We start from the raw sequence: 15,316 nt of genomic DNA, 5'->3' as shown, positions 1-15,316 counted from the left end.
GGAGCGGCCTCCGGGATTGGCCCCTAGAAGAAATTTGCCATTCTCATTGGACAATGCAGTCACCGCCCAAACCGAAGGCTTAGAAATCTAGAGGGCGCAAACCCGAGTCGATTTTCTTAGGGAGTCTGGAGCCTACCTCAGCGGGATCCTCTCCACCAGTTCCTGCGGTTACGCTCTTCCCTGCTACCCTCACACCATGCGCGCGCGCGCACACACACACACACACACGCGAACAAAATCTCCGATCTCTCCAGGGTTATGCCCGAGGCCAAGAGAGAGTGCGTCAAGGACCTACATAAGACACAAAGCACGCATTCAAACCAGATCCACACACGGAGCCTAGAGTGCTTCCACCCATGCCTCAGTTTTCCAATATGTGACCTGTGGGCATCTGTCGCCTACCACACCCGCCCCTGACCGCTGACAGGCATCCCTCTGTTTGGTCCCTGTGAGACCTAGGGGTGCAGCCCCAGGCAGGATCAGAGCTGGGGACAGCCCAAACACAAGACAGGGAATATGAGCCAAGCACACGAAGAAGGAAGAGAAACAGGGCGCCCAGGCCCCCGCAGAACGAGCCGGGACATGCTGGGCGCTCCCAGGTAGGGCCTCACCCACGCTGGGTAACTCCTTGGAAAGAGAGAGAAGAGAGGGGATCTCAGTCCTCCTAGCAGCCACTCTACACCTACAGGAAATCAAGTGACCCAACTCTGACCTTGGGCTTCAGGCCAGAAAAAAAAAAGGCGGGGGGGGGGGTGGGGGGTGGGGAGAAGGGCCATGAGAATGTGAGAAAACAGGAAAGTGACCTTCTGGGTCCTGATGGAAGAGGGGGCTAGAAGCCCAGACTCCTGGGGTCCCTGTGGAGCAGGGGGCTGAGCATGAAATGCCCATGTCCCTTTTGAATTCTGGTTCCATATCCCCAACCCAGAGCCACGAAGGCCCGCCCTGAGATCTTACCTCAGCTATTTCTCACCCCAGGGTGAAGGTGGATACAGACCCGCCCCTCCTCAGTTCCCTATAAGGGCTGGGGACCCAGGACTGCAGGTTCACTCATCATGAGGGCTTCCATGAAACCGGGGACCTTCTTGCTGGCCTTCACTCTGCTCTGCACCCTCCTAGGTCTGGGTAAGTGAGAAGGGGTGTGGACCATGAGGACCATGAGAGAGAGCACTCAGCACGGTCCTTGAGGGGGAAAGTGGAGGTGTCCTGGGAATGCAGACTCATGGTGAAGGCAGAGGCTAAAGGAAGAGAAAGCCTGGGGCCCCAAAGGAGAAGCTCATGTGGTCGACTCCCTGGGGGAGCTTGGGGGGGCTCCGAATCCTCTATCCCCCCCCCCCAGGCAGGGCCTCAAAATAAGACATATGAATCTAGGAAATTGGATGAGAGCATGATTAGAAATGGAAATCTAAAAAAAAAAAACAAACCAAAAAACCATGGGAAGAAGGCATGGAGGACAGACTTCCTTTGTCCCTGGACTCTACAGAATTCAGACCCCCAGCCCCTCCTCCCTTAGATTCAGGAGTTCTAACAAGCCCCACCTTTCCCAGGACCCAGGTAGGTGTCTGGGCCCCGAGTTGTGTCTTCTTTTAGGACCAAGGAGTCCATGCCCTCAGCCCTCCTGGTCCTGACTCTCCCTTCTTGATCTGGGATGAAGACCCCAGCCTCGGGTTCCCCTGCCTGAGCTCCTGCCACCTCCAAGACCTACATCTGGTCTTGCGTCCAAGAAACAGCTGGACCTGAAGCTTCCCAAAGCCCATGGAAACCTTCGCCAGGATCCCTCCCTGTCCCCGAGCTTTCTCAGGAGTCCCTAGCATCCCAAGTCCCCAGCCTTATAATTAGGTAAACAGGCTCCCTGGTGGAGTCGCTTCCCGCCCGTGGAAGCAGCTTTGCTGGCATCACCACCGCGTCCCAGCCAGAGCAGTGGACATTTCCCTGGACAGCGGTCAGTGCCCCACCCATGAGCAATTAGAGAGACACCTGTCCCTCCTCCCTCAGGACTCCAAACCCGGTCCCCTGTGCCTCCATCTCCCTCTGGACTCTGAAGTCAAACCCGTGCTCCGCTGACCACACCCCTCATGACTACAGCCTGGCTCTCTACACCGCAGGGTGCCCACTGAGCTGTGAAGTGTGCAGGGGCTCCGGGCCCACGTGCAGCGGAAAAATGAAGGCTTGCGAGGCCGGCAAGGACGCATGCGTGGTCGTGGTGGGGGAGTCCTGCACAAGTATGACAGCCTGGCGTCCCACCCTGGGGAGGGGGTTGTGCCTTCAAGGGTAGAAGATAGCGCCACATCAGGGAGGGAGCGTCACGGTCACGGTTCTGGTGGTGGGAGGTCAGGGAAGAGGGAAAGACTGTCTTGAGGTGGTGGGTGGAAAAAAGCGAAGTCAATGGGATGATGGGAGCCATTGTTGTCAGGGATTTCTGAAAAGGGGACTCTCCAAAATATTAGACGGTGGGTGGGGGGCAGATATAGAGACTTTCTTAGGCAGGAGGGGGTGAGGAAAGGAAAGGACACAGGGGAACAGAACTGGTGAGGGGTAAGTAATAGGCAGGAGGTAGAATGGAAGGAGAGGAGGAATCGAAGGGAAGAGGCTGGGGTGGGTCTGGAAGAATGTGATCAGGTTGACCGCTTTGGGTGAGAGGGAGGAACCGTCCAAAATACCAGGGGATGGCTGGGGTGGTGCGGGCTGGAAGGGACCATTCCTTTTTTTTCTTTCTTTTCTTCTTCTTCTTCTTCTTCTTCTTCTTCTTCTTCTTCTTCTTTTAATGTCTATCTACCTTTGAGAGAGAAAGAGACAGAGCACGAGCGGGGGAGGGACAGAGAGAGAGGGAGACACAGAATCCGAAGCAGGCTCCAGGCTCTGAACTGTCAGCACAGAGCCCGACAGGGGCTCGAACTCACCAAACGTGAGATCATGACCTGAGCTGAAGTGGGAATCTTAACCGACTGAGCCACCCAGGCACCTGGGAAAGGGACCATTCCTGACGGGAGGAGGTGATATGACACCAAGGTAGAGGAAGAGACATAAAAGGGACCGTGCCAGGCAGGAGAGGAAAGATAACCCTGAAGTATGGAGCAAATCGTCAGGAAGAAAGGTAGAGATAGAGAGCCGGAGGCAGATGGGTGACATGGGAGAAGGCATGACTTTAATGGAAGCGACCGTCCCAGACCTGAGGAAGGTTGGGGAGAAGGGGAGCGATGGAGTGTTGATTCAAAGCTGAGGAGAGAGGATGGGGCTGGGGCAGGAGATGAAGGCCGCCAGGAGGGTAGGAAGAAGCCACCCCGACCGGTGTGGGGTGTGCGTGTAAGGAGGGTGAGACAGAGGGTGGTGGCGTTGGCAGGTGGGCCAAAGGACCCGAAGGGCTTGAAGAGACCACCCCAGGCATACACGAGGGAGATCAGACCCTGAGGTTGGAGGGAGAGGAAGGTGGGAAAAGCCCTTCGGGGGTGAAGAGGAAAATCCTTGGGTTTGAATGGAAGAGACCACCACACGGTGGGGAGGGGGAAGGCCACGAAGACTGGAAGAGACCACTGCAGGCAAGGCTGGGGGTAGCCAGGGAGGGAGGCGAGAGACCACTTTAGAGGATATGGGTGTTGCAGGGTAGGGGTTGGGCGGCCTCCCAGGGTTTGTTGGAAGGGATTTGGAAGGTGGGAGGGAGGGCGAAGGTGAAGAGGACTGGAAGAGACAGTTTCACACAAGCATGGGGGTAGCCAAAGACGCTTTGGGGCAGGGACCCTTGGAGGATGGCAGAGTGGGGCTGGGCGGAAGGGCCCAAGTCAGGCTTGGCAGTGGGGAGCTGAAAGAGACCCTCCAGGCTGGGGGCTAGGATAATGGGGCGGCGGGGGGCGGGGGGGGGGGGCGTCACCTAATAAACGACTCCAGACCGGATCCCAGGTAGCTCAAGGGGCATGGCTTTGGGGCGCCGGAAGAGACCACTCTAGGCAGTGGCGGGGGTTGGGAGAGACCCCGAGGCCGGGGTGCACGCCAGAGCGGGGTCAGCGGGCGCTGCCGGAGCCCTCCCTTCCTGTCCCGCGTCCTTCAGAGGGCCGCCACGCGGTGAACACCTACAAGGCCTGCATGAAGTACAGCGACTGCTACTCGGGATTCGTGTCCACCACGATGGGCCCCAAGGACTACATGGTGTCCAACACGCGCTGCTGCCAGAGCGACGGCTGCAACCAGGGCTCGGTGCCCCGTAAGTGCCAGCCCCGCATCGGGAGTCGCTTCCAGCTCGCCCCAAGAGCCCGCGGTGTGTGCTCTGCCCCGCATCGGGGCAACTTGCTTGCTGCGACCCTGTTTCCTTACGGCCAAATGCAGTGTCCGTCATCCATTGGCAACCCGTGTTCCCCAGGGGTGTTGTGAGGTGAGGGAAGGGTTGAGTCGTCCCCCTGCTTCTCACGCGCCACTCATCCCCAGCTCCCCAGAACAATCGTACGGAGAACGGCCTCCAGTGCCCGGCCTGCATCGCGCCCTTTCAGGAGACATGCCCCGGGACCCAGGCAGCCCGCTGCGTTGGCCAGGAAACCCACTGCGTCTACTTCGCTGGCAACGTGCAGGCCGGTGAGGGGAACCCGGATCTCTAGAGGGGGCAGGGGCCCCAGAACTGGAGGCCCATACTTCCAGGCTCTAGGGGAGATAGTGGCTCCAGGTTACTGGGTGAGGACAGGGGTGGGGGAGGGAGGACGGGGTCATGAGGAAGGAGGAGTTAGGGGCCGACTCCATTCTGAAACCCCCTTCCCAGGTCTCATCACCCCCAAATTTGCCACTCGGGGCTGTGCTACGGAGAGTGCCTGCTTCGCCAAGGCCGGGGCGCAGGTGCCTTCAGCCTCTTATCTGTACTTCCTCCGCCGAGCAGACTGCCTTCCAGCCCGCCAGGCCCCTAGCAGGGCGGAGTAAAGCGCTGAGGATTATGTGGCTTGAAGTCTCCCTTTGTCCTCAGTCTACACCTGCCCATGTGCCTATAAATTAAACAGGTTAACAAAGCAAGCCCGAGTTCTTGTGATGTGATGCATCTCAGGAAGCAAGGGTGCAGAAAGCAGGGGTCTTAACCCTTGCAAACCCTCTCTTTGCAAGGAAGGGAGAGAAGATCCCACCATTTATTACAGGATTCCTCCCCGCTGGGCCCCTGTGCAGTGTTCTCCGTGCTGTACCTCATTTCATAACCCCAACGACTGTGTGAACTTGATATTACTATCCCCATTTTACAGATGAACAAACTGAGGCACGGGTTGTGTGGCCATTTGTTTTGGGGCAAACCTCTAGGGAGGGTCAGACCCCAGAGTCCATGATCACCTCTCCTGATTAACCCTCTCCCTCTTTTTGCCCGTTTTCATATCTGCAAAACGTGGGTATTAATAGTAATAACCTCATTGGGTTGTTGCATCAAATGAAAGAAAAGCAAAAAAAGCACTTAGTGCAGTGCCTGGCACCTTTATGACAATGTCGGTTCTGGAAACGATACATCTGTAAGTAATAATCATCGGAACAGCTGCTTCTTAATGAGTGCCCATTACCTGGAAGGTGCTAAGCATTGTCATCAATCAGTATGCTGCAGTAACACGCAAGTCCCTAATTTCAGTGGTTTAAAGCAACCAAGTTGTATTAGTCGACTAATGCTGGAGTAACGCTGCGTAACAAACCATCCCCAAACCGAGCCATAAACAACAAGCATGCTTCTTGCTGAGGGTTTGTGGGTGGCTGGGGTAGCTCTGCTTCTGGCCGTGTATTAGCTGGTTTGGCTCCAGTTGGGGAGGATTCAAATTCTGGGATCAGTGGCTCCCTGGCTAACGCTCTGACAGCAGTCACAGGAGCACAGTAACCAAGTGCATTAAAAGCCCCTGATGAGGTCAGGTGTGCTAACATTCCACTGATTGAAGGCAATCCTGTGGTCAAAGCCAACATCAACCAGGCAAGGAGGTGTACTACCCTTCGGTGGGAGGGAGAAGAGTAGGATTTGTCGAACAAGTCCCCACTCACAAATAGTCACTTCCCCCCCACCCTCCATGTCTAGCACTGTCCACGGGGTGTTCTGCTCGTGGTAATCATAGAGCATCCTCCAGCTCGAGCGTTGCTGATTTCTGTGCACCGGAAAAGTCTCACACGGGTGATTAAATGCCGTGACCCAGAAATGACTTGACACAACTCATGGGATGGAGCTAATCACATGGCCCCCAAGCCCCACGGGGGGCTAGGAAGTCGCTCCCCAGGGTGGACATATCTTGTAAAAGGCACGAAGCTGCCACGGCCCCCTAGCAGGTGTTTCTCATTTTCTCTTCATAAAGACTCCCTGTGATATAGGGACTGTTATTCTCGGCCCTGTTTTCAGAAGAATCTGAGGCTCAGACGCGGGATGTTACACGCAACTACGAAGTGGCAGAGCTTAAGATTTGATCACCGGGTCGTGTTGAGGGGGAGAAGGGACCACAGCACAGAGGGAACAGGCCCGCATCGGTGATCTTTGGCTGTATCTTTTTTTTTTTTTTAATTTTTTTTTCAACGTTTTTTATTTATTTTTGGGACAGAGAGAGACAGAGCATGAACGGGGAGGGGCAGAGAGAGAGGGAGACACAGAATCGGAAACAGGCTCCAGGCTCCGAGCCATCAGCCCAGAGCCCGACGCGGGGCTCGAACTCACAGACCGCGAGATCGTGACCTGGCTGAAGTCGGACGCTCAACCGACTGCGCCACCCAGGCGCCCCTTTGGCTGTATCTTTATACATCGAACCACTCCAAAACTTCGTTGCTTTGAACAATCACCTTTTATTTAGCTCGTGATTCCGCAATTTGGTCTGGGATCGGCTGGGTGGTTCTTCTGCTGGGTGCGGCTCCTGTCGGCTTGGCAGCTCGGTTTCGGAGGGTTGGCTGGCTGGCGGTGGGGGTGTCAAGGCTGACTGGGTCACCTGGCCTCTACTCACCCAGCAGGTTAGCCTGGACTTGGTGTCCCAGTGGTGGAAGGGATTCCAAGGGCGGTGAGAGAGGAACCCCTGTATGTGAGCCCTTTCTAAGCCCCTGCTTTATCGCGTTTGCTGTTGTTCCTGTGGTCAGGCAAACCACACGGCCAGGTTTCGAGTCAGGAGAACGGACTCTGCAAGGACACAGCTACAGAGAAGCTGAACAAATTGGAGGCATTAATGGGCCAAGCTGCTTCCAGAGCTAGGATGCTTTACCGTCACAAGCTCCTAAGGTCTAAATGTCATTTTTCCACCTCCATTCTCCTCTCCCCCACTCCCAGGGTGGCAAAACTCAGGCACAGGAGTCTTTGGGTTCCAGCTCAAGGGGTTCTTTCCCATACAGACCTTCACCATCCCTCCTCTCCCAGGGCTCAGGAGTCCCCACCCTTGGTCCCTTTCTCCGTCAGACCCAGTACTATCTCCAGCCCCTTCCTCAGACCCAAGCAAAATCCCAAGCATCTTCCTACCCCTTCAAACCCTCAAAGGAGAGACAACACAGTGGGATTTCTACTCGTCTTTATTCACTCCTGCAAGAAAGCACCACAGGCCAACCACACCCTTGATTAGCCCTCCATGGTTCCCCACCCCAATGGATACAAGTGCCTTCATCATAACCCAGAAATATCTGAAACTCAGCTAAGGTGATGAGATTGTCTCTTCAAGTTTTTTGTTTTGTGCCTATTCTGCTTCTGGCAATGGCAACGCCAAGACTCAGCATACATTTCCTTGAATTCTTGCCTTCGAGGGTCTTCCAGCCAGAAGTAGGATGCAGACACGCCCCACGGGGAGCCAGCGATCAGTTCTCAAGGGAGTCTTAGTCTTTTCTGCTTGGATGCTACCCGGGACACATGCCTCACTGGCCACCTTATGCCTCCCACCAAAAGTCATAATTTAAAAGACAACCACCCTCCAGATTAGTCACGACGCCCAACCCGTGGCGATACACGATGATACAGACACAATCAGCACTCCCCGACAGAGACACAGGCAAACGGAATTGGGTCTTGCTTCCTCAGATAGGATCTCTGGCACGATCCCCATTGGCATGGGGGCAGACGGAGTTTGGAGTAGCGAGGCACAGGGCAGAGGTGTCAGGTGAGAGTGGCAGAAAGAGGGCACTCTGTGAGCGAAGGCATTCTGGGTGTGAGACAGGCGCCTAGACTAGAGTCGGCTCAGCCTGGGGCTGGAGGCATGGACCAGACTCACATTTGAGCTCCCAGTGGGCCAGGATTCTCCAGAGGGCTGCAGTAGGCTGACGTGTGTGTGTGCACATCTGTACACACACTATTCTTAGTTACCCCGTGAGGTAGATGCCACTTGCTCAGGGACTTGCCCAAGGTCACCCCAATGTCAGTAGGGCTGTCTGACCCTGGAGCTATGCTAATGGGATTTCCTGGGATAATGCAAGTGTTCCAGGTCATGTGGCTACTGAACACAGGAAACGGGGTTCGTGGCACTGAGAAAGCAAGTTTTAGATTTCATTTACTTTTCATTAAAAATTGATACACGTCTCCGTTGCTGGAAGACCGTTCAGTATCAGTGGGACAACTTGGGGACGTGGATCCATTTCTCCAACAACACATTTTAGGAAAGCTAAACAGAACTATTTCTGATGAAAATTTCTGAACGAGATGTGCTGGAAGTGTAAAATACCAGATTTCAAAGGCAGCATAAAAGGATGTAAAATGTGTCTTTCTTTTCTATATGGACTACATGTTGAAATCATATTTTGGATATACTGGGTTAAGTAAAACATATTCTCAGTAGTTTGACCCTGTCTCCTTTTACCTTCCCTTTTTTTTTTTAACATTTATTTTTGAGAGAGAGAGAGAGAGAGAGAGACCCAGACCCAGAATCCGAAGCAGGCTCCAGGCTCTGAGCTGTCAGCACAGAGCCCATGTGGGGCTTGAACTCACAAACTGTGAGATCATGACCTGAGCTGAAGTCAGATACTTAACCGACTAAGCCACTCAGGCATCCCTCCTTTTACCTTTCTAATGTGGCTGCCAGACAATTTCAAATGATCGATGTGGCTCACACCGTTTCTATAGGACAGCACTGCTTTCCTCTCCTGCGTTCCCACGGCTGGCATGTGAGACTGAGAGACAGTGTGGTAATGGAGATTACAGACCGGAAGCCATTCAGTATCTCATCTCGGCCAGGCCATCTCAACTTTTTTTTTTTTTAATGTTTCTTTTTGAGACAGACAGCGTGAGCAGGAGAGAGGCAGAGAGAGAGAGAATCCCACACGGTCTCCCGCTATCAGTGCAGAGCCTGATGCAGGGGCTGAACTCACGAACCATGAGTTCATGACCTGAGCCGAAATCAAGAGTCGGACGCTCAACTGACTGAGCCAGCCAGGCGCCCCACGGCCATCTCAACGTTGGTGGGACAAACTGTGTCACTGGGAGGGGTTCAAGCTGGACATGGAGATACCACCTCCCAAGTGTCTACCCCTCGGAGTGGTCACCCTTGTCTCCCGCCGTCAAAGGAGATAAGATCTTGGAAGTATTTATGGTTCTCGTTAGGCCCTTCCATTTCACGGATGGGAAAATAAAGCACCGGTCCAAGTCACCCAGAGCGACAGTGGCAAAGCCGGGCCTGCATTCCAGGTCCCCTGATCTCAGACAGGAGCTTTCTCTCCCATCAGATACTTGTTTCTCTTTCTCCCCACCCGGTTCGTTGTCCCTGTCCTGTGGCAAGAGGCTGACAATCTACACCCAGGTCTGCCATGGATTAATGAATTAAAATAAATATTTACAAGCACCTGCTGTGTGTCAAGCACTCTTCTGGGTGCTGGGGTTACAGAAGAGAACAGGACAGGCAAGAGGATCATAGCCATTAAATAGGTAAATAAATAAATAAATAAATAAGGTAATTTTGTTACAGTAATAATTGCTACAAGGGAAATATCTACTGGCCGAGATGAGTAATGGGGGAGTGTGGGCTACTTCAGTTACAGTGGTCAGGGAAGGCCTCTCTGAGGGGACATCTGAGCTGAGACTCGCTAGACAAAAAGGAACCAGTCATGGGAAGATCTGGGGGCAGAGCATTCTAGGCAGAAAGAAGAGCAAATGCAAAGGTCCTGGGGTAGGACCCAATGTGGCCCACCCAGGCACTGCAAGGAAGATCAGGCTGGCTGGGAGATGGGGGAGGGGCAGGGAGTTCGAATAGGCAGGGGCCAGACCACATAGGACCTTCCTGTGTGCTGCTGGGCCTAGAGTCTGCTCTCCCTGGGCTCTGCTCTTCCCCCTTCTCATAAAAGAGATTCTATTGAATGGACTCTCAGGTCCCCCCCTTCTGTTTTTTGACACTGAAGAACTGTGACCTGTGGCATCTTTTCTACCCATGGCTGGCAGTCCAGAACATAGCCAGGCACTGTGGTTTCTGCCTTTGCTTCACTCACGGCGCACTCCCACGGTCCGGAACACGACCCTAGCTGTTCTGTGGGCCTCTTGCTCTCTGCGGCACTCTGTGTACTCCAGAAGGCAGAACCTCTTGGGGACACCTGAGGTAGCCAACACAGAAGTGTCTGGGTTAGTGCAGCACTATGGCTGCTTTAGCCCAAAAAGGCAGGAGTACAAAATACCAAGGCCAGAAAGAGTTAGGTTTAGTGACAGAAGAAATCAAGACCAAAAAGAGATAGAAACCGCTAGAGGAGGGAGGGACAAAGTTAGAGACTCCCCAAAGACCCCCTGAATCACTCCACACCTATAAAATGGGGGCACTCATACCCCTTTCCCAGTCAAACTCACACAGAGAAAGGCAATTGCTGGGATCCAAATCCCTAAGGGATTTGTGGGAGAGACCTCTGAGGTCTCTGCCCTTCCACACCCAGAAGGCCTCATTCCCAGTCTCTGGCTACCCGCAGGCCCCACCATGCCCAGACCTCCTGCCTCCCCCTCTTCATTTTTGTGGGACCATCCTCCCCACAACAGCTGGGAAAGGAATCTGGGTCACCAGGCCCCTAGAACAACAAATACTAGATATCTATTCCCCAAGAGCTGTTCTCCAGCTCTTTCGCACACCCCCCCCCCCTCCCCTGCCCCGGCCCTGTTCCCCTCTGTAGATGGAGACCTCCCACCACAAGGAATTAGAAACCAAGGTCAACCGCCCTCTTGGGAGCCAGGAGTGTGAGACCCCCAATGAAGATTCCACGCCACTGCCTCTTGAGGAGCTGGGAGGCTGGATGCAGACCCATTTCCTCCAGGAAGCCTAGAGGATCCAAAGATTCCAGCTCCCGGGGGTACCCGGACCCCGTCCTCCATACTGGAATCTCTATTGGGGTAGAGACCAGGCTTTCACCTCTTCTCTCCCCAGGGGGCTAGATGACCAACAGACCCGGTTTCCTTTCCCTTGAAGACCATGATATAACCCCTTCTAGGAGGCCGACCCCTCAGTTTCCTTCAGGCCACAGTCTGGTGTCATGCCCTGTGGTCTCCAGGGAAACCAAGGGCTCCGTCCCCCAGACTCTATTCCCCTTCAGGACCCAGGAATTCGGGTGACTACAAGCCACACATCCCAATCAGTAGTCAGAGCCCCCATCCCCTTCAAGCATCCGGGACTCTGAGCGGTGGCCCCCAGCTCCCTTACCCCAGTGGCCGAGACATCCCAGGCCAGAGCCTGTACCCCTAACCCCCCTCCCTCTAACCGGGACTTGGGAGTCCTCAGCTCCTGGCGGGGGCCAAGCAGCTGGGACGCTGGGAGCCCGGAAGCCCCGGCCCTCATCCCACCCCTCACTGCGCGGGCACATGAGGTGCCAGCACCGCCTCGGCATCGGCCTGCATCTCGTTGAGGGCCTGCAGCAGGACGCCGTGCGCCGCGCGGTAACCCAGGCCGCCGGTGGCCGCCGCCCCGCCCGCGGGCCACAGGAAGGAGAGCGCGCCCAGCGCCGCGCCCCCGGCGGTGCCCTCGCCGGCCCACGCGCCCAGCCTCGCCTCCACTTCGGCGCGCGTCACCGGGCCCGGGAAGCGCGTCCGCTCCGCCAGCTCCCCAGGGGCCAGGCCTAGCGCGCGCTCGCGTCGAGCCAGCGCCGCGGGTTCGAGCCCCAGCGCCCGCCGCCACTCCGCCAGCTGACCCCGCAGAAGCGCCACGTCGCATGCCCAGCCTAGCCCCGGTATGGGCGCCGCCGCCGCCGCCAGGCTAGCCAGCAGGGCCGGACGCCACGCCCCGGCCCGCAGCGCCGCGGCCTTCATCCGGGCCCCGTGGGGAGACGCGGGCGGCAGCGCCAGCAGCAGCGCCCCCGCCTGGGCGGGCGGCAGCGCGCGCCGCAGCCACTCGCAGAGCCCGGGGAGTCCGCCGGGCCGCAGGGGGAACACAGGTGGCGGTGCCTCCTCCAGCACCTCCCACGTCTCATCCTCGGGGCTCAGTGCGGCCGCACGCTCTGAGTCCCCACTGCCCGATTTCTTCGCGCCGCCGCCAACACGTGGCAAACTCTCGCTGCCTGCTTTCTCTGGACCTTCCCCGCTGCCTGCTTTCTCTGAACCATCCCCGCTACCTTTCTGCAATCCAGCGCCACGTTTCTCCCTTCCCTCAGCGCGTGCATTCTTCAACTCCCCTCCGACAGCGTTCTCTAAGCTCTCGCTGCTGGGCTTCTCTGCCTTTCCCTCTTCCTCGGGATACTCTGGATCCTCACCCTCGCCGTCTGTTCGCACGCAGACCAGCGGTGCATCTGGCAGCACCAAGGGCCGAACCTGAGCCCAGTCCTTCTCAGTGGGCGCTCCCGGGGTGACGAGGATGAGGGCGTCGTAGTGGGTGGGATGGGGGGCGGCAGCAATGCCCGCGGAGCCCAGAGGCACATTCCAGAGCACCACATTGGGACGCTCCGGGGCCGGGTAGGGTGTGGGCCCCGCGGGCATGAAAACTGGCTCCGCATCTGGATCGCCGGGATCCAACCCTAAGAGCGTGTTCAGCACAAGGCTCACATTAGCCGTGCCGGCCACGGCCAGGTCCAGCCGCGCGCTGCCCAGCCGCTCCAGGCCAGCGCGAACCCACGACAGTGCCGCCTCCAGGCCACCGGTCTCAAAGGCCTCCCGCACAGCCTCCAGCTCTGCTGCACCCAGGACCTCGAAGCCATCCTGAGCCGGTGGCAGGAGCCTGAAGGGACAGGAAGACAGAGGATAAAGGGCAGAAGAGGATCTAAACGCAAGAGAGCTGAGTTCTGGGGACAGGACTAGGCTACGAAGACGAGGGGTGGAGTTTTCCCCGAATAATCTCTGAAAGAAGAGGGAGCAGGAAAGGGAGGGGCCAGACTGATGGTACAGCACAAAGAAACCAGGGCGTAAAGCAGGGATGGGGCGGGTTGGTTGGGATCAGGTTTCCAAAAGAGCCTAAAAAGGGGAACCTGCTAAATCATCCCCTGGATTCAGTCTTGAGGCTGGGGGCGGGGCAAGGGGGCCTTTTCCAAGGGATCTGCAGGATTAAGAAAGGCCAAGCAAAACTCACAGAAGGTGGAGCTCGGGCCAAAACAGACCTGCAACTGTATTGTGGACTAAAGGAAAGCGGAGCACTTGTCGACAGGAGCAAGGTCACCAGGGCACTCTTTGCTGAGACTAGGTGTAAGGAGGGGAGTAAGAGCCAATGACGGGGAAAGCTTCACATACTAGTGCTCATCAAGGAGATGTGGCTAAGGTAAAAAAAAAAAATGAGCACCGAGCCTCAGTTTGACTATGAAATAGGTGGTGGCCAGGGGTTGGGGGGAAAAAATCAGGAGGTAGGCAGCAAGTGGGCACAGAAACATGATGGGGTTATTGAAAGGAAGTGGGAGAGCTAACCCAGAAATAACAAGGCTCACTGAAGGTGTGGACTGGTATAGCTTGACGACCAAGCTGATGGTGTGGAGGATGAGGAGTGCTGGAAAGAGTGAACCCTTGGGTAAAATTTTCGCGGGGATCGCAAGCTTGTGTGCTGAATGAGCCCTCCTTCAAACTTTTGCCGGGGCGGGGGTGGGGGGGGGCGTTGCTATTTGGGTGTTAGTTCCTCTCCGAAAATTCTCACTGGGGCAGGGCTTGTGACCTCAGAACGCTCACAGGAGGCTGAACCTGGAGAACAGGTCTGAACCTCTAGCTGACCCTTGGATGGGGCGGGGCCTAGAAGACAGGAAAGGGTCCAGCACTCAGCACTGGCTTGGGGTAGAGCCTCGGCGACCGCGAAACCTGCAATGAGGGGCGGGACCTGGGCGAGAGAACTGGCCCTCCCGCAGCTATCCGTTCAAGGCCTGCCCCAAACTCGCTGGGGGTGGGATCTCGCGGATCTCAAAGAACGTCTTCTGGGTCTAAAGGACCCGGTCTCCAACCCACCGGGAAACTCCTCGCTTACCTCTGCAACACCTCGGCCTGGCTCTGCAGCGCCACCCGCAGGCGCTCCAATTCCTTACAGTCATCTCGGCTGCCGCAGTCCGCCGGCAGCACGAAGAGAGCCGCGGTCCCCAACCCCGCGCTGTTCAGCAGGGCCGCTGTCTGATCCCGGGCCTGGTCTTCATTTTGTGAATCCCCAGGACGGAGGTTCCGCACAGCCAACAGCGGGGTCCCACGGGCCAGGGCGGCCCGCGCCGCCTCTCCCAGCGCTGGGGCCAAGGGCTCCCCATTCCCCTCGGGGTCGGGCAGGACCAGTACCAGCACATTGGCCTCCGCCGCCCAGGGCCCCGGCGCTGCGGGTGGGCAGCTCAGCTCGCCCAGGAAGAGGCCGGGGCCCGCCGCTCGCAGGCTGGGGATCCCTGAGTACGGCCGTCCCTCGGGGATCTCTATCGTCTCCACATTCCTGTCGCACAGCGCTGCAATCAGAGCGGACTTTCCAGAGCCCGGAGGCCCCAGGAACAAGGCGGTCACGTCGCCCCGCGGCGGTGGCATAACTGGAAAGCAAAAGGGTGGGGCGGACACGGGTCAGGGAGTACCCAGCTTTTTCCTTTCCCAGTCATCCCACTCTGGTGTCAGACTTCAGTCCTTCACCCCGTCCCCTTCCATTCTTGGGTGTCACTCCCAGGGAGAAATCCGGCCCGCAGGCCCTATCTATTCCCCAGGGATCCGGGCGTCTTGTCCGCCCTTTTTCTGGATACATTTTATCTTTCTGTTTCAAAGATCCGGCCTCCAGCCCCTCCTCCCTCAGACACAAAGATGTTTTTATCCCCCGCTCCTCCCTTCCAAATCACTAACCGGGCAAACAGCCGGCACACCCGAGAGCACAGCTGGCGGCGGCTGATCAGCCGCTGAGAAGCCCCGCCCCTAGAGTCCGGCGGACGGAGGCCGAAGAGGTGAGAGCGCCCGGATTTGGGAACGTCCCGACACGTTCCAGGGGCTCTTACCTGACGTCAGTCCTTTAAGGAGGGGGTGTGTCTTGGAAGCGCGACCTCGGGGATACGGCCCTTCGCGGCG

General features: G+C 56.8%; 2 protein-coding genes across 4 annotated transcripts; one reads left to right on the top strand and one right to left on the bottom strand.

The window, feature by feature from the left end:
- The first annotated feature begins 14 nt into the window (after window positions 1-14).
- Window positions 15-5,026, top strand: LOC102957605 (phospholipase A2 inhibitor and LY6/PLAUR domain containing). Of its 2 annotated transcripts, none has more exons than XM_042969380.1 (6): window positions 15-599; window positions 983-1,122; window positions 2,103-2,219; window positions 4,040-4,192; window positions 4,414-4,557; window positions 4,739-5,026. In XM_042969380.1, exons 1-6 carry the CDS (start codon window positions 517-519, stop codon window positions 4,891-4,893), a joined length of 792 nt encoding a protein of 263 aa, XP_042825314.1. In that variant the 5' UTR covers window positions 15-516; the 3' UTR covers window positions 4,894-5,026. The 2 variants fall into 2 exon arrangements, with proteins under 2 accessions (XP_042825314.1, XP_042825315.1); XM_042969381.1 differs by having other exon boundaries at window positions 976-1,122.
- A 5,349-nt stretch (window positions 5,027-10,375) lies between these two features.
- On the bottom strand, window positions 10,376-15,312 carry IRGQ (immunity related GTPase Q). 2 transcript variants are annotated; one of them, XM_042968403.1, is made up of 3 exons: window positions 15,247-15,312; window positions 14,265-14,796; window positions 10,376-13,043 (listed from the first exon to the last, which is right to left on the bottom strand). In XM_042968403.1, exons 2-3 carry the CDS (start codon window positions 14,792-14,794, stop codon window positions 11,684-11,686), a joined length of 1,890 nt encoding a protein of 629 aa, XP_042824337.1. In that variant the 5' UTR covers window positions 14,795-14,796; window positions 15,247-15,312; the 3' UTR covers window positions 10,376-11,683. The 2 variants fall into 2 exon arrangements, with proteins under 2 accessions (XP_042824337.1, XP_042824336.1); XM_042968402.1 differs by lacking the exon at window positions 15,247-15,312 and adding an exon at window positions 15,098-15,229.
- Window positions 15,313-15,316: the final 4 nt, after the last annotated feature.

This window comes from Panthera tigris, chromosome E2 (genome assembly GCF_018350195.1).
Source record: "Panthera tigris isolate Pti1 chromosome E2, P.tigris_Pti1_mat1.1, whole genome shotgun sequence".
Lineage (NCBI taxonomy): Eukaryota > Metazoa > Chordata > Mammalia > Carnivora > Felidae > Panthera > Panthera tigris.
This window is presented reverse-complemented; position numbering and strand designations above follow the sequence as displayed.

Excerpts from the sequence above, each read along its gene's own strand:
- IRGQ (XM_042968403.1), bottom strand. The coding sequence starts at position 14,794 with ATGCCACCGCCGCGGGGCGACGTGACCGCCTTGTTCCTGGGGCCTCCG. Across the intron at positions 13,044-14,264 it reads CAGGCCGAGGTGTTGCAGAG|GCTCCTGCCACCGGCTCAGG; the intron begins GTAAGCGAGGAG and ends CTGTCCCTTCAG.
- LOC102957605 (XM_042969380.1), top strand. The coding sequence starts at position 517 with ATGAGCCAAGCACACGAAGAAGGAAGAGAAACAGGGCGCCCAGGCCCC. Across the intron at positions 1,123-2,102 it reads CTGCACCCTCCTAGGTCTGG|GGTGCCCACTGAGCTGTGAA; the intron begins GTAAGTGAGAAG and ends TCTACACCGCAG. Across the intron at positions 4,193-4,413 it reads CAACCAGGGCTCGGTGCCCC|CTCCCCAGAACAATCGTACG; the intron begins GTAAGTGCCAGC and ends ACTCATCCCCAG.